The sequence below is a fragment of the Xiphias gladius genome, chromosome 10, assembly GCF_016859285.1.
Source record: "Xiphias gladius isolate SHS-SW01 ecotype Sanya breed wild chromosome 10, ASM1685928v1, whole genome shotgun sequence".
Lineage (NCBI taxonomy): Eukaryota > Metazoa > Chordata > Actinopteri > Istiophoriformes > Xiphiidae > Xiphias > Xiphias gladius.
Window position 1 is genome coordinate 22023730 of NC_053409.1, and position 19981 is coordinate 22043710.

At 41.3% G+C, this 19981-nt stretch overlaps 3 protein-coding genes across 3 annotated transcripts; 1 reads left to right on the forward strand and 2 right to left on the reverse strand.

Annotated features, from left to right (window-relative positions):
• Window positions 1–3: 3 nt before the first annotated feature.
• rdh12 (retinol dehydrogenase 12) lies at window positions 4–6725 on the reverse strand. Its single transcript, XM_040136835.1, has 7 exons — window positions 6573–6725; window positions 5853–5971; window positions 4741–4896; window positions 4540–4644; window positions 3539–3748; window positions 2867–3056; window positions 4–1460 (listed from the first exon to the last, which is right to left on the reverse strand). Exons 1-7 carry the CDS (start codon window positions 6644–6646, stop codon window positions 1358–1360), a joined length of 957 nt encoding a protein of 318 aa, XP_039992769.1. The 5' UTR covers window positions 6647–6725; the 3' UTR covers window positions 4–1357.
• Window positions 6726–7540: 815 nt separating this feature from the next.
• Window positions 7541–11919, forward strand: vti1b (vesicle transport through interaction with t-SNAREs 1B). The gene is made up of 6 exons (XM_040136836.1): window positions 7541–7905; window positions 7982–8040; window positions 9329–9526; window positions 10017–10190; window positions 10497–10558; window positions 10970–11919. Exons 1-6 carry the CDS (start codon window positions 7809–7811, stop codon window positions 11058–11060), a joined length of 681 nt encoding a protein of 226 aa, XP_039992770.1. The 5' UTR covers window positions 7541–7808; the 3' UTR covers window positions 11061–11919.
• Window positions 11920–13295: 1376 nt separating this feature from the next.
• Window positions 13296–19585, reverse strand: arg2 (arginase 2). Its single transcript, XM_040136834.1, has 8 exons — window positions 19064–19585; window positions 18873–18945; window positions 15969–16143; window positions 15596–15755; window positions 14961–15055; window positions 14761–14865; window positions 14427–14563; window positions 13296–14305 (listed from the first exon to the last, which is right to left on the reverse strand). The coding sequence occupies exons 1-8, from the start codon at window positions 19175–19177 to the stop codon at window positions 14115–14117; spliced, it is 1050 nt and encodes a 349-aa protein (XP_039992768.1). The 5' UTR covers window positions 19178–19585; the 3' UTR covers window positions 13296–14114.
• Between the last annotated feature and the right edge of the window lie 396 nt (window positions 19586–19981).

Sequence of the window (19981 nt, forward strand, 5' to 3'; positions counted from 1 at the left end):
ATTAAAGGAACAGTTCAACATTATTAGAAATGATTATTTGCTTTCTTGTCAGTAGTTCGATGATTAGATTTATACCACTCTCAAGTCTGTTTGCTAAACATGAAGCTACCTGTAACTTAGCTTAGCATAAAGACTGGAAATCGGGGGCAGCTGCAAGCCCAGCTGTGTCCAGCTTCCTCTAAAGGTCTTACTGATGAAAACATTTTATCTTGTTTAATGTTTACAAAAACTGATGCTCTCGATACTCTTAACTTAACTCTTGCAAGAAAGTGAATAAGCCTATTTCCCAATAAGTGGAACTTTCCTTTATTTTTTCTTTTCAGCATGTTTGTTGTCTGTAAAACTGTGATCAAATTGGACACAGTTGCTCTGTGTTGATGATTCAACTTTATCTAATGTGTTTGCGTACTAATGCAGTTGTTCGCTGACAGCATTTGGATCACGATTTCAAAGGACTGATACAGCCCCCTTTTGTAGTAATATTTCCGTTTTATTTACATCAGATGTAAACATTCAACTCTTAACATGAATGTAAGTGTAGTAAAAGGCATGTTTCACTTGTATAAAACACAGAATGTAAACTCTTGGCAACCTTGCTTGTGAATGCTTGGAAGGAAACATGAGTAGGGAGATCCTTATAAATTCACAACTGTAATTCCTCCAGGAATGTGCTGTTTTTGGCAATGGAAATCGAAAAAAAAAAAAATCTTCACAAATACTGCAATGACATGATTCTAACTCTGATTTGGTTAAAATAGAAAAAACTCTTTGAACCTATGGGTACTACAATTATCACAAAATACATTTAAGCAATTCAAGTGGTAATCGTGGCTCAGACTGACGCTGATCTTCAATAGTTCACTAATTTCTTTAATCAACCTGGAAACACTGTAAGAAACCCTGCAATTGTTTAGAAATGCTGGCACAGAAGTCAAGCGATTTAGCTGCAAATTTTGGAGAAATCAAAAAACAATATTCGATAAAGATGCTGGTCTTTTACCCTGGCTTCACCCTTCACAGTATCCTACAGCATTACAATACATCAAGTTGCTTTTTTGCCTACACTGTAGTCACATTGTGTCACAAAAATATAATGTCATATTTTGTTATTTGTACATGATGATACAGTTATGTGGTTTTGTAGGGCATCAAAATGCTCAAGTTATTGTACTGCATTATTACACAAAAAAGCAACTTCACATTATAGTACCGCTGATAATAATTACCTGACTGCCTATTAGGTTAGAATCATTCAAAGTAAAGAACATCAAAACCATAATGAAACAAATGAAATGAATGGTAAAAGAGCGGATAATGAATCCTTAGAGAACCGGGTTGGTGATGGTTAAAAGTTGCATCAGTCCCACTCAATACCAAGAAGCTCACAACTGACGTCCCACAGTCTCCTCGCCGTCTCCTCACTTCTCCCCTGTGGGGCTACAAAGGCAGGGGCGCAGTCACTGAAATGGAAGGAGGGGGAAGGATTATTACGTGAGGGCCAATGATGTTGTGAGTCATCTCTCTAGGTGCAGGGATCTCACTTCTCTTTCACCTTGAGCACGATAATAACGTTTGGTATCATAATTTATTTTATCCGTCAACACTCTGGAAAGGGCGGAACTGGACAGAAACATGTTTGAGCTCTTGAAGATACATGCTGGATTAAAAAAAAAACAACAACAAAAACAAAGGGTACTTTAGAAGGAGATAAGTGAGAGGATAGCTGTGCTTGTGAGATAGCAACATCATGCTAAAAATGGCCTCTTACCTGTCCTACTGTTTACTGTCTCTACTGCCCTACAGAATGTTTAAATTCCAAGTAAGTATTCGTCACTTCCATCCGTGGCAACTTGCAGTGATGCTTAACTTCTGGCTCCAGAGTGTAATTTCCTCAAGTCATTTCAGAAAAACCCTAATATGAAAAGTTTGAAAGTCTGAACGGAACCGAATTAGCTATTAGGGTTAAATTTTTTTAAGCTACTGGGATGGCAATGTTGATCTGGAGGTTGGCCCACCACTTTAGTCCAGGACGGATGGATGGATTGCCATGAAATTTATAACGGTTCACGGTTGCCAGAGGATAGATCCTAATTACTTTGGTGATCCCGACCCTTCCTCTAGCACTGCTATAAGGTTGACGAGTGGTTTTCAAGTAAAATATCCTGTCAACTGTTGGATGCAACATTCACGTTCTCCTATGGATGAAGCGTTATAACTTTTGTAATTCCTTAACTTTCCCACCTGCGCCATCATCAGGTCAAAATTTAAGTTTATGCAATACTCTGGTTTATAACGAAATACCTGCAAATCTGTTAATGCTAAGCATTAGCATGTTAGCAGTGTCATTGTCAGCATGTTGCCATGCTGGCATTTACAGTACAACCTCACAGAGCAACTGGCTTGGCTGCAGACTCTTAGTCTTGTTAGCTTTACATTTTCATTTGATGAACGGATGCTTAATCTCTTAGGTAGACGATATTATAGGCAAGCAACAATAAGGAATGCAAGGAGGAGAAGTATATCTACCTTAATGGGATATAATAATATTTAAAAAAAAAAAAAAAAAAATCACAAACCCTGTAATGGCAAAACCAGGTTAGAGGCACTGATGTAGATTAAATGTGTTGTATGGTATTGTTACTATTTTGAAAAAAAAAAAGCTGAGCTCAGATTACTAAATGGCCTCCACAGGATCACATGTGTGTTGTACAATTCGATACCTCATGGCACATTTCCCTTCAGCTATTAAAACGTAACAGTTATTAATTCCCCATGAGAACAACAAAATGGGGAATTTTGCATTCCAGGTGTCTTTGCCCAGGTCTCTGCGGTGAACCTAACACGTTTCCAGCACATTGCCACCTACCTGAAGTGTTTCCCGGAGACAGAGTGCAGCTCCTCGGCCACAGCACAGTAGATGCTGGTCTGCGCTCCTTCCCACGGGGTTTTTACGAACACGGAGAAGACCGTCATGAACACCGCCATGAGCGTCGAGTGTCTGGTCAGGTCAGAGTTCACCGTCCCCGGATGGACTGAGTTCACTGTCACGTTGGTACCTGTGAGAACAGGTACAGGTCAGGGTCACCATGGGAGATACTGGTTTCTCAGTGGTTTCTGCAGTGTCATGCTAAACATTGGAAAATACTGTTGTTTATGTGCACTGCCGAAATTTCCACCTCCTTGTAAATCTTGTGAAGTTGCTATGTTATTACAATTTGCCTGAAACTCAATGTGCATGAGTCCTTTGGTGCTCCATGTGGGTCTTCTTTGAGAGACTGGAGAGAGATCTGACATTTGAGGAAAATAGTCCTATTTGGAATTTCGTATCGAACTAATGGGCTTAGAACATGCTCACATTCTCAGGCAAAATTGACGTGTGTGAAACGCCAAGTTAGAAAGAGAGAAATTTCTCTGTACTACATGGTCCCTGGCATCGCCGATCCTCTCTCTGTTACTACTCTGTTTGCCAGACCGGAGCAGGTCATCTGTCCGTCCTCCCGCGCTCTGCGCGTTTGTCCGTACGCGTGTGTCAGTGTACCTCTGAGTCTACGGGCCAACTCTCTGGCGAAGAGCACATTTGCCAGTTTGCTCTGGCAGTATGCTAATCCGCTGTTGTAGCTGCCCTGGCTATGAAGGTCGTGGAAACGGACCCAGCCAAAGTTGTGTGCCAGAGAGGAGACCACAACTACGCGGGCTGGCGCGCTGCGTTTCAGCAGCCCGATCAGGAGGGACGTCAACAGGAAGTGACCTGCCAGAAGTAAGACACACGTACGCTTAGCAGCGTTCACACTTATACAACCTGAATTTAATCAGCTAATCTCCGGTACTGAACCGGACTGTAAAAAAAACAAAAACAAAAAAAAACAAGATTTCAGATTTCAAATTCTCTTGAAAATGTACATGTATTTAACCCTATCTTCTAGTTTAGCAATGGATCCCATCAGCCGACAATTAGTGGAGCGTATTCTTCGTTCAACTCATTTTACCTTCCATTTTTATTTTCCAAATGAGGGTTTTCCCAGTTTTGAGACTGACTGCGACATCAATTTATAGTTTCTTACAGTAAGTGGCATCAAACATATGTGAGCGAAAATAACAGTTTAAACCATTATTTATTTTTATTTTTATTCCATTGGTATTTGTCATTATTGATAGCCCCTGTAAATTGGTCAAGTGTCATCATAGGTAGCCACATATTATATGCCAGTCTTATAAACAAAACCAAAAAACTATTAAGCAGACCTTGTCAAAGACTCAGAGTCAGGATCCAAAGGTGGTTAAGCAAAAATCGACTCCGGATTATGCTGAAGAAATGTACATGTATACCTAAAACCACTGCCTAAATGACAGTTATCTCCATACATGGAAAGTTAAATGACATGTCAGGATTAGTAGCTTTAACAACGGTCATTTCTGTTGATTTGGCTGATTAATTGGGCATGAAGTTTTATTCTGAGAATCTGTGGATCCCACAGATCTCCAGTCCTGTTTGAGGCTCGAATGATTCGTGGATTCCGGCAGATTACTGCGAGGTCTTACCCAAGTGATTGACTCCTATGTGCATTTCAAAGCCATCGATGGTTTTTGTGTAAGGGCACATCATCACCCCGGCGTTGTTGATGAGGATATGAAGATTGGTGATGTCTAAAAGAAGAGAACATCACAAAAAAAAAGAAGAAACATGGCAGCTGCGATGCCCGTTGAATAACAACGCACTGGGGCTCTGTATGTATGTATTACCTCTGAGGAATTTCTTGGCGAAGGCACGTACGGAGCAGGTATCGGCCAAATCGAGCTCTCGAACCTCCACTTGCGCTTTGGGGCACGCAGCTCGTATAGTGGCCGCAGCCGCCTCGCCCTTTTCCACGTCGCGGCATGCCATGATCACCCGAGCCCCTGTCGCGCGTGAACGAAACAGTCATTAGCTGAGGTGTTCTCTGGTCTAGGCTTGTTGGTCTGCGGTGGAGGAAAAGGCATTTACTCACGGCTGAACCACGTTTTATGTCAGTCCTTGGGTAAAACACTGGACAGCTTTTTTTTAAATTTTTTTTTAATAACGTGGCCGGTTCAACCCAAAAACATCCTGAACTCCTACGCGTTTTCCTTTTATTAGGAGAAGGGCAGAGGCCAAGTGCTCGATCTGTTTCACAGGCAGTGACTTCAGGGACCCTTAGGCTGGTCTTGGAGGATGAAAAAAAAGTGGTCACACCATTGAAACATTCTTCATGCATTTTTCTGATTTTTTTTTTTTTTTTTAAATGCTGTGTGTGTAGTCTTCACCTGGGAGTCATACACTAAGCAATACTACACAAAGGCTGGATTTACATGTACTTTAGTGGGCAAAGCAAACTTAAGTTGTTTTTTATATCCATTGATCTTGCAATGCAATAAAAAGCTTTGAAAAGAGCCTTAAAGTGTTTGGGTTTTTTTTAAATAACATAAAATTGCTCCCGATGCTCCATTTTTTTTTCTCAGCCCATCTAAACCCACAATGAGGACACCGACATTAAATTCAAACAGATCACCAGCATTACAGGCAACTACCAGCAGTCAGCTCCAAACCACTACAACTAAATGTGTCGGAGACGTTTTAGTGGCACAGCACACACACATGCATTAAGGTAACGCCTTTTAGAAATATCCAGTGGGAAGGAGATTTGGGACGGGCTGTAATTCAATATCAGAATCGTGGGGGTTTTTTTTGTTGGTAGAATCGTATCGTGAAGACACGGTCATATCATGACACCGTGTCATAAGAGGATGTGGTCCAAATGAGTTATTTCAAGAGAGCGGTGATCACACACTACTGTTTTTTTTTTCTGATGCTGGGAAGGTAAAACCCAAAAAGTCACCTCGCATTGCCAAGTCCCGGGCAGTCTCCTTCCCAATCCCCGTGTTGGCTCCAGTGATGAGGACGGTCTTCCCGTCCAGACCGGCTGCGGACTTGCACACTCCTCCCGCCGCATATTTTCTGTTGATACACAAGGCCCACAGGTTACTACTGACAGCGCCGCACCGTGCGCCGCGTCCAGACTGGACACGGGGACGTGTGGCTTAATTATTCACGGGGGAACTCCGGATAAGGGTCCGGTCCCGCGACCCGCGCCACTGAGCCGGGACGCCCCACAACCAATAGGCTCTGTGGGAGCGATAGACACAAATATAGCTCCTCCCACGCTCAGCCTCCCGATAGGCCCGAGCGGCTCAGCTTGAAGTCACCCGGCCCACCGCTGTGCAAGAACTCCCGCAGCTCAATTCTGTCTCACTGATTCTCTGGGAGGAGAATTGATTGAGAGAGATTGATTTTTTTTTCTTCTCTTCTCAGAATATCCGCCAGCGTCGTGCGGAATAAGAGATCATAAGGGGGGGGTCGAAAAATGAAAAATGACGGATCAGTCGGGTGAAGTGGGCGTACGGTGCTCTGGTCATGCAAATGGACCTCATCGTAACAATTACATCGGTGCAGCGTACTGCGCTGTCAGCCAACTAACAGCTTGTACCCGCGGTGTGTTAAAAAAAACAAAAACCCCGGATTCCCGTCGGGATGAGTGCGGGTGTCAAGTGCCGCTTACCGTATGTGCGGTGCAAACAGAATCACGAGTAACGTCACCACGCCGAGGCCCGCGATAATTAATAGGAGCAACATTTGAGCCGCGGATTTGCGCCGTGCCGTCCCTTCGAGCCGGACGCCGCTGTGCTGCGAGAAGAGCAGCTGATGTCGAAGCATCGAGGGGGGGGCGGACACGCCGCGACTGGAATCACGGGATTGTAGTTTTTACAGCCTGACCAGGAAAGAAGTGATGCTTACAAGGCAGTTTAATTGTTTTACGTCAGGATTACACCGATTTATGCTGGCGTTGCGTCTTTCTATCTTTCTCTTTCTTTTCCCCCGGTGTTTTAGATTTTTTTTTTTTTTTTTTTTTTTAAGCAAACATTCATTGTGATCATTTAATTTATTTCAGTATGGCAATACATAGCTCAGGCAAATATAGCTCAGGAATATCTGTATAGTGAATCAAATTACCTCATGACTGTGGACTGATTAATACGGTAGATTTCGTATTTTTATTAACTTTAGTTTGTCCAGAAACTTAATTTGACGTTTTGATACGAATACTTTGAAGAACACATTCCTAGCAATAACAGTACAAAGACCCAAGAAGAAGAAAAAAAGAAGCCATGGACAAAAATAAAAACAAATATAATAAATAAATAAATATCACATAATACATAAATTAGTAAAAAGAAAAAGAAAAAAAAAAGTTTCTACCAAAAATTAACCGAATAACTAAAATTAGGTGTTGTAACATACATTGCGTAATAAGTATTATCAGTAGTATTACCCGTTCTAATGACGTAAGTTTCAGTAGAAACACGTATTACATATTACACATGAATAATAAAAAAGAAACTGAAATATTCATTTTCCAAACTGATTAACCTTTCCCGTACATTCCCCTGAAGAAAGCTGTCTGCGTAGCGCCTGTATAAAAATGTTATCGAGGTGTTTTTATTTTTTTCTGTCGTTTTTACACAGGCTTAGCGTTGTTTTGTGAAATGTGACATTTAACCCGTTCCATGCTTCAGTAAAAAAAAAGTATACCGAAATATGTTTATATTTGATTTTTGGTCTGGAGTTTAAGGCAGCTAGTCACGAGGCCCATGATGCGGAAGAGTCGCGGGGATCTGATTATCATCAAAGCAAAAACCACTGCACTGATTTACTGTTCTCACTCTTCTTAGTGTTTAATTTTACACCAAAGGACAACGTGGTTTCTCGAGAAAGGGCAGCGGACAGGTAATGCGAAATGTCGTCGGAGGAGTTCGAGAAGTTGCACGAAATGTACGGATCACTGTACGAGGAGCTCAAGCTAATGCCAGACAGAGCTCTGACAAGCCACGGAGGTAAACAGTCTGCGTTGTTGTACTTTCAGAAGATGTGTTATGTGCTGTAAAACTGAAACTTGTGTCTCGTCCGCAGAGGAGAGGAAGAAGTTGGTGAGAACCTTCGATGAGAGGCTGGGGGAGGCTGAGGAAGTGGTGAGCTGCTCTGTTTATGTTTGGTTTGGATGGGATATATTTATTATATATATTTATTTAAGCTCTGTGTAATATTCACTGTTATTGAGCGAAACTTATTTTGTTTTACAAGAATTTTCCCACTTTTGCTCAGTTTATTAAAAAACAATGTGGTTAGAATCAAGATACTAACACCAACGTTTTTATAGCAGTTAAACAATATGTTCAGTTTTTCAGGTCTGTCCTCAAACTTGCTTATTGTAATAATTCTTTAAAAGATCCCTATCTAATGTGATTGTAATGTAAGTGATTAGAGACAAAATCCATAGTTCTTTTGTATTCATTGCAAAATTTTTCTGAAGCTAATGTGAGGATTTAGCAGTCTCAGTTAGACAGTTAATTGCATCTTTTTGTTGCATCTTCCACTGCAGCTCTACAGAGAAACACAGAGAGGGAGCTTTAGACTTAAAAGACTGTGACTTCGGAAGATGCCCACTTGATTTGATTAACTCATACTGCTGAAGCCTCATATTAACTCCATATCAACATTGGAGTATATTATTGCATGGAACAAACACTTGATTTTGCCCCTCATCTCTTAAATTAGAGGCGCATTAGAAAGGGGTACACCAAGCTCAAACTAATTCAGGCTAATACAACATTAATAAATCCTGCTGTCATGATTGAAAGAGGTGTTTGATCAACTTTGTGGTCATTTTTGAAAGGTTGTGCTCTGTGGTGCTGTTGAATGATACTGCATCATACTGGGAGGTCTTTCTTATATTCTCTCCACCAAATGTATGTGAATGTGGGTAGGGTATAAATGGATAATCCTTTTTTGTAAAACATCTATGTACAAGATAAGTATAACTATCAAATAAATGAATTGAAGTTAAAAAAAAAAAAAAGAATATTTCCCTCAAAAATGTATTGGAGTGGTTGTCTAGAGTGACATAAAATATAAATTCTCAAGTAAAATACAAGTACCCCAGAATTATATGTAAGAACAGTACTTCAGTCAATGCACTTTTCAGCACTGGCTCGGAAACTATAGTGACAAACTGACAGGAACTGTCCAATTTTTCCTTTGACATCAAGACAGTAAAACACAGTGAATTGCGCTGACCTCCGTCTTCTTGTCTTTGCTTGTTGTCTACATCAAGATATCTGTATAATATCATGTAATCCATTGATTGCTTTGGCAGTGCACTATAAATGGAAAAGCCACGCTTACTATGTTTATGTCTACAAGCAGGTTTCACAAAATTTTGAAGGGAAAATCTTCCCTAATTTTCTTATCCATCTCCAGTTACAAGGAATGGAAGAAGAGCTGCGTGCTGCCCCTTCTTCCTATCGAAATGCTATGAGCACAAAGCTGCGCCTGTACCGCCGGGATCTGGGCAAGCTGCAGAGGGACATGAAAAACTCTGCTCCTAGCTTTGGCTCCTCTTTCCAGCCAGTGGGAGGAAGTCATCATAGCATCTATTCAACACAAAATCAGCAAAGTGTGAGTGTGGACTCAAATATGTTATAAATGCTGTTTGAGCACCTTAATTATGTCAAAATACTGCTATATCTTATCTCCTCTGTATTTCTAGTTTTGCTGTATATTTTTTTATTCCTGTAAATAGTGGCTGATTGTACAATGTGACAACATGCAGAGACACGTCCAGAGTCTTTGACAAGGACATTTAAAAGCTGTGTCAGCCACAGATTGAAAGCTAGAATGTTACGTGTCCTATGCTTTTTCCATAAACAAAAATCTCGGGGAAATGTAGGAAATCAACAAATTGATTATGTAGAAATATATTAAGACGTTGGAGGGAAAGTTATCACACTAAGATGGAAATTTTGCTGAGAAATGACTCCTGGAATGTATTCTATAAAAGTAATTGATAAAGAAGTAAGAGTACCGGAAAAAGTTTTTTTTTTTTTCTTTTGTCACAATTAGTATAATTTATCCTGGTTTGCTCTGTCATTTTTGCCCCCTCATGCAGACACACCTGCAGTCCCAGAGAGCCTTGCTACTGCAGGGCACAGAGTCTCTGAACAATGCCAGCCAGAGTATTGAACGAAGCCAACGCATCGCTGCAGAGACAGAGCAGATCGGTACAGAAGTCATCGAGGAGCTGGGAGAGCAGCGAGAACAGCTGGACCGCAGCAGAAACAAAGTGAGCTTTGAATCATTATATGGGATGAGATTGTGATGGTGTGTTAGATTGAATAGCTTCAGTTTAAATATGTGACACATGTTGGTCACTTGATTCAGCTGTTTCTCGTCTTTTATGACATCCGTGAAAAGACTCCAGCAGTTTACTTAGTACGGGGCGAAACATGATGGCATAGCGAAGGTATGGGTTAGTATGATTTTAGACTACTTGTGTTTTTCATAATGTCAGTATTGGAAGAGGCTGTTAAATGTGTCGTAATCTGACCATGGTTTTGTTAAATCTGTCCTGTCTTTTATTTTTGTGTAGTTGGTGAATACTGGAGAGAACCTCAGTCGAAGTCGAAAAATCCTTCGTGCCATGTCACGTCGGTAAGTGCTACCCCTGAGGGGGTAGAAAAATTTAAATTATCTCGGTGCATTCATTTTTATCGATGCACTAAATGAATGAATGCTTACTTTATGTTTTTGAGTTATCTATGCCCACCATGTGAGGCCCTGTTGACTCTGTAGTTTGTATGGTAGAAAACTTTATCGTACTCCTGTGTACATTAACAAGGAAAAATAGTGCACTTGATTACGCTAACACCGAAATTTGTGAATAGTTAATTTCGATGGACAAATCTGGCGATTATTTTTCGAGTAATCATTTAATCAATAAAATGTCAGAATAATCATGACGTCTTATCCGTGTTTTTTGTAAATGTTTGTGGAACAATGACCAGAGCCTTTGCTTGTTGTTGTTTTTTTTATTGTTGTTGTTTTTTTTTTAATGTCTTGTAGGCTGATGACGAACAAGTTACTTTTAGGTGTCATCATTTTAATGGAGTTGGCCATCCTGGGAGCTGTGATTTACCTGAAGTTCTTCCGATGATGGTGAGCAAACTACACCACCTGAAGGGCAAACCCAGATCCTCTACGTCTGTTTCCCTTGACTATCCACTAGCAATAATGCTGTTCTGCTGTATTCAGCCAACTGTTTCTGTGAGTGCAAACAAGGACAATGAGAGGATTCAGTCTTAAAGTGAACCTTTACTGAGAGTGGATTCTGTCCATGGGCAGGTGAAGTTCATTTGACAGCAGTAACAAATTGTTGATCCTGTTAATGGACCAAACCTACAGGAGCTCCATGGACAAACTGTGATCTGAGATTTGCACTGTTTTATCAGACTGTTAATGCCAGTGATGTCCTGTGGGTGGATTTTCTGGACTTGTGTGCTGGCTGCTGCAGATCCCAGAGATGATTCTCTGTGAGGTTTTAGTCATGTCAGAGTCTGGTCTCCTTACTCCCACATGTGAAGATTCCCTGGTGACAGTACCTGGGACGGTAGCTTTGGCTCCTACAGTACTGATAGTCATTGGCACAGGACTTCTATGAGTTTATAAATTCTAAGATTGGGATACTTTTCTGTTAGAATTCATGACAGTTGTATTGTTGATTATCTTTATAAAACTAAACAACACTATGTGATGAAATGGCAGCAGCTAAATCCATTTTTGAACTATGTCCATGCCCGGTATCAAGATGGTTGTGTTGAGCTAATTTTTCCAATTCTGAGCACTGAGACCTGAGAGATAATTAGTCTCTTAATAAAGTACTCTTAACACAGATGCAATGTTCTTAACAGTTAATAATGTCTAATCACTGTATAATACAAAAATCACTGTTACAAATGGGCTTAGGTATTCCTTATTGACAGTCTTCACATCATTAAAGCTAATCTTTAACGTCACTTTCCTTTGTATCGATTATTTCTAGGAAAGGCAGCCAAACAGGCCAGAGTTAAAAACAAAAACATCTGCTGTGGAGCTGACATCACCAAAATTATTTACAGGCTAAGGCCCCAGGCAAGGTCAGTTTAGTGCTGGGTAAACAGCATCTGTTACTATGGAATTAATTCTCAACTAATAGGTGATAAGGTTATTTTTAGTGATGTGTTTATGAAGTGGCACATCTGCCACAGCGTTATTCTTCTGAATAGATATCATGCCTTCCTGGAGTGATGTCAAGTACAAAAACAGGTTTGGTGACAAAAAGCACACATTTTTTTGATATTCCTTAGTACAAAGGGTAGATACCAACAGTATAATCTCATGTAAATTACATAACATTTTATTAATCCAACTAATCATTATGTAACTATGTTACTAGCAGTACTAATAACAGTTTATAGTTGTATAAATTTTATATTTCTAAGTCTAAACATTGGCCATGGCTTCTTTTCAAGTACTTGCATCATTTTTCAGCAGTGCTGGTAGTGTGACTCTGCGGATTGCAATGAGGGTCAGTCCAGTCATGGTCCTCAGAGGATGAATCCTAATGGCTTACGCTAGGTTCACACAACACAATTTTAGTTGGATCTTTAAACATATTTTAATAAGGAAATTTCATTTAAAAACTGATTTGTTATTAACATTCAGTAATCCTAGTTTAACCAAATTTTACGTTCAAAAAAATGAAATTCCTGAGGAAGTTACCTCTTATATTACATTTATACAAACAGATCTAAGGACATATTTTCGAACACTATCACATTTAAAAACCTGTAATCTCTTTATTCATATTTCTGACACGGAACTAAATAATCTTTGTTTTTCTTTCGTTTTTCACTCTTTTGTCTATATTCTACGACATTCCCCGAAGACTTATGTTTACGAATCAAAAAATGTCTCTCAATAAACGTTAATTCAAAACAAAACAAAACACAATGGCGCATTGTATCGCGTTATTTCACTTTTGTCAACTCTCGCGTGTGACAAAACGTAGTTTGGAGACCGGACAGAGTCGCCGGAGAGTTCTGGTGAAAACGTCTTGTAATGCGGTTTATGACTCTTTACTTGCGGAACTAATGGTATTTCCGTCACATCCCCTGGGTTTACTTAGTGTTGAGTGCTAGTAAGCAAATGTTAACAAGTTAACATGCCAAACCAATACGGTCAACACTACAGGCTGTTGACGTTAACAGTGTAGCCTCACAGAGCTAGCTATATGCGGCTACAGGCCCTTGTCAAGTCTCGTTCAAGTAGTGAATTTGTCCTGTAGAAATGACACCGGTTAATTGTACTGTATTCATTTAGAGTAAAAAATGAACACCCGTACACATGAACAAAAAATGTAATCACATTTATGGAAGACCAAAATATAAACTCTGTTACAAGGAAAAGTCATTCAAGTCAAATACAGACCAGACAGTAAATCCAGATTAATTATGCAAATAATTGTTTTTTGCCAGCATTTGCGAGCAAAGCTGGATATTACAGTTTTCAAGCCAAATAATACTGATGCAGTCAGTAAATATTTTTACACGCAGGAAATTCTAGTACATATACTGCTAGGTTCATGGTGTAGATACAAAAGTAAACTCTAAACAAAATACAGTAACCACACCTGGTCAAAAAGTGCAAACACATCATTACTAGTTTGTACTAACTAGCACAGCCACAGAACAGTTTTGAGAGTCCGTATTAAGACTGCGGACTTAAAACTAAATCAGACTTAGTTTATCATACCTCTGAGGCAGGTTCATTCTCTTGTAAACCAACCACATAATAAATACATGGCAGCTGCATCCTCTAACACTTAACTTATAACTGTACATACAGGAGCAAAATAAGTTAGTATTGCTGTTTAAAATGAGCATTGTTTCCACCAAAAGTGTAGTAGTTTCTAAATTATGTCCAAGGCTTTTGTCTCAGATTTATCTATTTGAACCTTTATCCACAAATCTGTAAAGCTCCAGCCACAGGTTTTATAAATCTAGACTTTTTTTTTTTTCATGGTTAAACAATATACCAAACAGCAAAATGATGGGAACAAAAAGTTCAAAACTTAAGCTTATATTTAGATTTAGTCTTTGCAGTCTTGTATTCAAAATTGCGGAATGCTCAGGGATGATGTTGATAAAGTTCATAGCTTCGCTTTATGCTCTCAGAGGCGAAGCTGCTCTGTGTCGTCCTTCACGGATGGATTCTCATCGATGGACGCGTGAGCCCCTTCTCTCGTCTGTCCAAGGGCCGACGCAATGACGTCAACCGCCAAAGAGGCAGTGGCCTCCACGGCTTCGGGGTTGGCCCCTAGTATAGGGTTGACTTCCACCAGGTCCATGGCTGACAGCAGGCCTGGATATCAACACAATCACAAGTTAGATACTAAAAACTGACAATAAAAGTCTCTTAAGGACAGAAAATCGGAAAAAATAAGGCATCTTTAGTCTGTTTAGACTGTTGCAACCATTTGTACCTGTGTTATGGATTTCCTCTGTGATGTAGATTCCCTCCCTGTAGGTCAAACCTCCATTCACTGGTGTTCCCGTGGCAGGGGCCAGAGACGGGTCGAATGCGTCGATGTCAAAGCTCAAGTGGATCGGTCGCTGTTTTCTGTTCAAGAAGGTGAGAAAGTTAAAGCGTGACTTTACAGTTCACTTCTATTCAGACATGGGAATTCATTTGGCTTTATCAAATTAAAAAAAACCATTGACTTTTACTAAATGTTAAGCATATTACACGTTAAAAAGAATCATACAATAATTTAAAGTGTTTAACAGTATGGCAATATCATTATCACTTAGACATACCTTGCCAAAAGATGGTCAAGAGTGACTTCCATCACCCTTTGGATGCCTAGTCTGTCAATATCCCTCATGGTGAAGTACTGGATACCCAGGTTCTTCAGGATATGGCTGCAATAAACAAAATTAAAAAAGCATGAGGAGCTATTCTCATAGTGCTTACATGTTGGAAAATGACGTTCACATCGGTGCTAGTGTCTACTTACTGCTCTCCGGGGTCGACATCCCGCAGACCGATGTAAACCAGGTCCCCGGAGGAGAGGAATGGCTTCGTCCAGGAGAACCCTGGGATATTTGGCATCTGTGGTAGACAGTAAGAGATAATTTAATATGGAATTTAGATAACTGTGGGGATAGAAAAAAAAAAAAGCCCACCATTGGGTGATGTCTGGACTTTTTTTAATGTCAGCCCATAATTTACGTTATTTTTAGTACATCAAAAGTACCTGGCAAACCATACTTTACAAAGATGAGAGAAACTCTCCATTATTCAATTTAAAAGATATAATGATTTTTTTTTTTACTGCTTTATAGTAAAATATAGAAAATAACTGTAGAAAATTGATAGGACACTACCGGTTACTGTTGCTGTGCAATTTATGCATTTGTACTTTGTAATTCCTTCGCGATAGAGGATGGTGTTACAAGTAACTGCCCCTCTCAATGCAAGTTAACTGACATGACTGTTTTCTCCAGAACCTTTTTACATCCAAGTACTTGCGTACATGAATGGATTACTGAAGGCGCCTGCAGAGCTCGGCTCTCTTGGCCAGAGCTTTTGTTTGGATTAACTCAGACCGAAAACCGCCGGGGGTGGCATATTGTTGATACTTCTCCTCACCTTGTCTTGCAGCTCTTTGAGCATGAATGCCACAGGCTGGCCGTGGAGGTTTCCTGATGGAGAGGTCATGGGCGTGTTCACATCTGCATGAGCATCAACCCAGATGAGACACAGGTCGGGACACTGCTGGGCGTGGCCACTCACTGATCCGATAGCAAGGCTGTGAAAGGACAAGGACAGCCTTTTAAGTATCTGGTGTTTATATTAGTCTAATTCAGGGACTGGGTGTGTCTTTGCAGGGGAGTCGCAGCGGTAACATTCGGTAAAATGATATACAGTAGCCTTTGACTATAGTAGTTGTACTGTATGATTTCAGCGTCTTGATGTGCAGTGCACTCAGCAGTCTGTACATTCCTTATTCTGAGATAATCACCTGTGATCACCTCCAAGCATGACGAGGGTGTGTCCAGCACCGACAGCTCTGCTTACTGCCCCAGACAGCATCTTATTTGCTGCACCCACAGTGCGAGGGAACTTCACATCCATGTAGGGTTCGTCCATCTCAAGTTGGTGGAAGTTAAGGTCTCCAAAGTCGTGGACAGAGTAATCTGGGGAACCAACGACAAGCTGTTATTACATAAAGGCGTGTTGTGCAGAGTCACTCTTTTGGTGCAGTTTACGATCACTCAGCAAGGGGTTCATTGTTTCAGCCCGGGACCCATTAGCTGTTGCATGAAAGGAACCACAGCCCTGATGTCTGTTTTATAAAAAAAACATTAGTATTTTGAAGACTGCGGGTGCCGCTTTGAGTTGAAAAGCCTGCATAGTCTCTACATTCTTCAGCATGACTTCACGTGCATCTGTCCGACCTCGCAGTCTGATGAGACCGAGTCATTCGATGCCAGTGGAACGTTAGTGACACAGCACTTTCCATTTGCCCCGTTTCCCACTTAGGCTCAGGTTTCGGTCAGTGCGGTTCACATCATGCCAGGCTGGTTGCAGAAGTTAAAGACTGAAAAAATGTCCTCTTAGTCTGGGACATAGACTGTGAGGTAAACAAGTGATGCAATCCACCATATTGGGTGTTCGTCTGGCCATGGGAGCCTTGATGGCCGTGTAGTGTTACCCTGCTGATCTAAGGGCAACCGATGTGGCTCATTACCATGCATAGACAGGACAGGAATAGCCCTTGTCTTATTGCAACCCTGAGGATTTATTGCAGGACAATTCAAAAAAAAGTCTGTTATAGCGGTGAAAAACTGCAAGTTCTGCCTCTGTTTATGTGAAATTCAAGTTTACAACTGCTAAGTGTAATAAGTGTTTACCGCAGTTAAATCCCAGTGATTATTGGTTTGGGTATATGTATGAGTATCACATTGAAACAGCTTGTACAAACTGACAGCAACCCTGAGAGCGTAAAGGTTTCGAGACATCATGGTATGTAGTTCAGTTAGGATTTGGTTTCATGGTGTTGGCTCAGTTAGTGACAAATGCCTTTTTACTATAATAAATGACAAAGTGAATTCTTTCCTTACTTTATTCTGGACCAAGTTTAAACACGTGGAACCTAACTCTAAATATATTTTAACATATTAGGTGCTGTAATCTTGTGGAAAATATTTGATTCCATTCGACTGTCAAGCACTGCAGTATAATAACTACACATTTCTAATAACCGCATGCATTAGTACCTGTGTGTCAGGTTTAGAAAAGCAAAATGATGTCGAACGCTTGATGAAGATGGGGAGGGCTGCGCCCGTTGCACAGCGGCTTTTGTTTACAGCTGATAAAACCGATGCCCGGGGGCCAGACACGCTAGGATTACCTGGAAAATGCTTGAACTCTATGGATCTATTTAATTGGCTAAAACACAGGAACAGGCACTAATGTCCTTAACTGTCACACACCTAGATTACCCCCTGTAGGAACACCAACATAGTGTGTAAATATCACCAACAATCACTGACATTTTTCTGTTATATTCATACAAGAACTGACAGTCTGTGGATCTTGGTGAACTAGGTGGTATTCATATGAACTTGATAGTAGGCCTATATTTAGCCTGTGGTATGTTCTATAGTGCGTGTATTTATAGCAACTTTAACATACATATGTTTGCCTAGTTTGAATCTTCTGCAGTCAACAAGACCCCCCCCCTTTTTTTTAAGTCAAATTAAATATCCCTTTGGAATAATTTTTAATGGGATTTTGTTATTATATTAATCACAGAAAAACAGATAAATGATCAATTAATTACTATAAATCATAATACAAATAATTAGTTGAAGACCCGTTAATTTTATTGGACTAGATGTGGTACCAAATTAATCTAAAGTGTCCCTTGGTGCTTTAAAGCAGACGCATCTGTGTCTAGACCGTAGACAGACTGTACGGAGCCTGGGCTGACTGTAGAGCGACCTTACCGTCCTAAGTGGTGTATTTAAATCTCAGCAGACTATGATTACATAATTCCCGTCGTGACTGTTGGGATTTGCTGCGGGTCATTCTAATTCCAGGCACAATGCAACCACAGTGACCTACACCACTGAGATAAGAAAGGGATTGTTTTCCGCCTGGGGTGTCGTCTTTCATCTGCAAAGAAGCACTGCCCTTTTCTGACGACCCCCCCCCCCGCCGCCGGGTAACGTAGGCGTTTCCATTGAGAACACACACACATGCTCACACGCACACAAAAGTGCTGTTCCAGTGCGGATGAGTCTGTCTGCAGTGACGACAGAGTGGAAACACATCAGCCATCCTCTTCCTGCGCCCTTCCGAGCATGTGTTGGGGACCAGAATGACTAAACCAGACATGTGGCCACCCGCAATGAGAAAAAAAAAAAAAGTTACCACAGTGTCCTGAGCCTGTGAATGAAGCTCTATCGCGGGTTTTTGTCGTCGCCATTGCTTCATCATTATAACGTTTCTTCAGGGATTTTCATCATTACACGGTTTCGGCGAGGCCCGGTTTGGGTTTTTATTCCGCTGTCACACTACGCGTGAAAAATACACAGGGGACGAGAAAAACTGGGTCCGCGATTTACATTATTCAGATGATGGCGTTTAATCCTATTTAAATACGCGGTGAAAGGTGATGCTAGGAAGACGGGAGGCTTCTATTAACACCGGGGATCACTTTGTTGCGTGCTGCAATAACTTTTCCCGGCCTACATGTCGGACGTTTGCACGATGATGTAACAGGGTGACTGGAAACCGCAGGTGGGGGTTAAATGCGTGCCTGTGCTGCCCAGGTGGCCCCACAGGTTACACCCGGCCGCTGTTACATAACGCCGCGGCACCGGCTGCTCCATTATTATCCGCGCCTCCCTCCACCTACCTAACCCGGAAAGCCTGTCGATGAGCCCCGCATCCCTGATGACTTTAGGGCCGTGCTCCACGCCTCTCCTTTTCTGTCAGAAAAAAAAAAAAAAGAAACAGAAAGGAGTCAAGTGGACGTTGGAGATGTGGGGTCTGGTTTAAAACTGTGATTAAATGAAACAGATCCCGTTCACAGAAAGCTTTTCTTACCTGTCCTCTTGAAAACGGAGCGCCTAGCACAGCCACGGACTGGGCTCTGCTTTGTTGGCAAGTGTGGCTGAGGTGAGTCCTGAGAAGACGGAAGAGAGGTCCTCTCAAAGCCATTTTTTTTTCTTTTCTTTTCTTCTTTCTTCTCAAAAGTCAGAGACGTTCCAGCCCAAATCAAACCGACGCCAGTCGCCGACGGATCGAGTCTGATGAAAGCGACGCGAGATGTTGCCCTGTTGGATGCTGAACGTGGCCGCGCTGGAGCAAGGGACCGAACTTATCCCTCCTAAATCTGTTTAATATTCATGAGCTGGGGAAATGGAGGGCGTCCGGTGAATGGCACCGATCATCGCGCCGTAATTTACTCGGAAAAACGAAGGTTGTTCTTGTTGTTTTTTAAACAAAACAAAACAAAACAAAACCAAACAAAAACGTTTCGAAACGACCTGTGATACTTGGCGTCGGTAACGTGTTATAAACTTACGCGACCAACCGCACGTCCCGTCTCGCGGCTAGCGTCTGACGTCAGGTTGAGTGGCACACCTTCGGGCCGGCCAATGGGAGACGGCGAAATCCGTGGGTTCGCTCCGTGGGCGTGGCCCGCGGCCCTGACGTAGGCGCGAGCTTTTTGGCACCGTTTGTTGTGAGGCGCTCTCACTGCGGTCTCGTCCAGGTGGAAATTTCCACGGACGCGATGGGCTCGTTTACATGAAAGCATTTAGCATTTGGGTGTTCACACGTGTCCCGGAGGTCCGGCCATAACATATCGGATTGCAGGGGCAAGACGCAAAGACGTAACCACCTCTCCATATTTGTATTTAAAGATGTATTTAAAGAAACCAACGTAAAAGTACTCGTTATACAGAACATGTGTTATATTTTTTTATGTTTGATTACTATTGCTAATGCACTAATGCGTTA

Excerpts from the sequence above, each read along its gene's own strand:
- rdh12 (XM_040136835.1), bottom strand. The coding sequence starts at position 6,646 with ATGTTGCTCCTATTAATTATCGCGGGCCTCGGCGTGGTGACGTTACTC. Across the intron at positions 4,897-5,852 it reads CCGGGACTTGGCAATGCGAG|GGGCTCGGGTGATCATGGCA; the intron begins GTGACTTTTTGG and ends CACGCGCGACAG. Across the intron at positions 4,645-4,740 it reads CGCCAAGAAATTCCTCAGAG|ACATCACCAATCTTCATATC; the intron begins GTAATACATACA and ends CTCTTCTTTTAG.
- vti1b (XM_040136836.1), top strand. The coding sequence starts at position 7,809 with ATGTCGTCGGAGGAGTTCGAGAAGTTGCACGAAATGTACGGATCACTG. Across the intron at positions 10,191-10,496 it reads TGGACCGCAGCAGAAACAAA|TTGGTGAATACTGGAGAGAA; the intron begins GTGAGCTTTGAA and ends ATTTTTGTGTAG. Across the intron at positions 10,559-10,969 it reads CTTCGTGCCATGTCACGTCG|GCTGATGACGAACAAGTTAC; the intron begins GTAAGTGCTACC and ends AATGTCTTGTAG.
- arg2 (XM_040136834.1), bottom strand. The coding sequence starts at position 19,177 with ATGGCTTTGAGAGGACCTCTCTTCCGTCTTCTCAGGACTCACCTCAGC. Across the intron at positions 15,056-15,595 it reads TCAAAGAGCTGCAAGACAAG|ATGCCAAATATCCCAGGGTT; the intron begins GTGAGGAGAAGT and ends TGTCTACCACAG. Across the intron at positions 14,866-14,960 it reads GATGTCGACCCCGGAGAGCA|CCATATCCTGAAGAACCTGG; the intron begins GTAAGTAGACAC and ends TGTTTATTGCAG.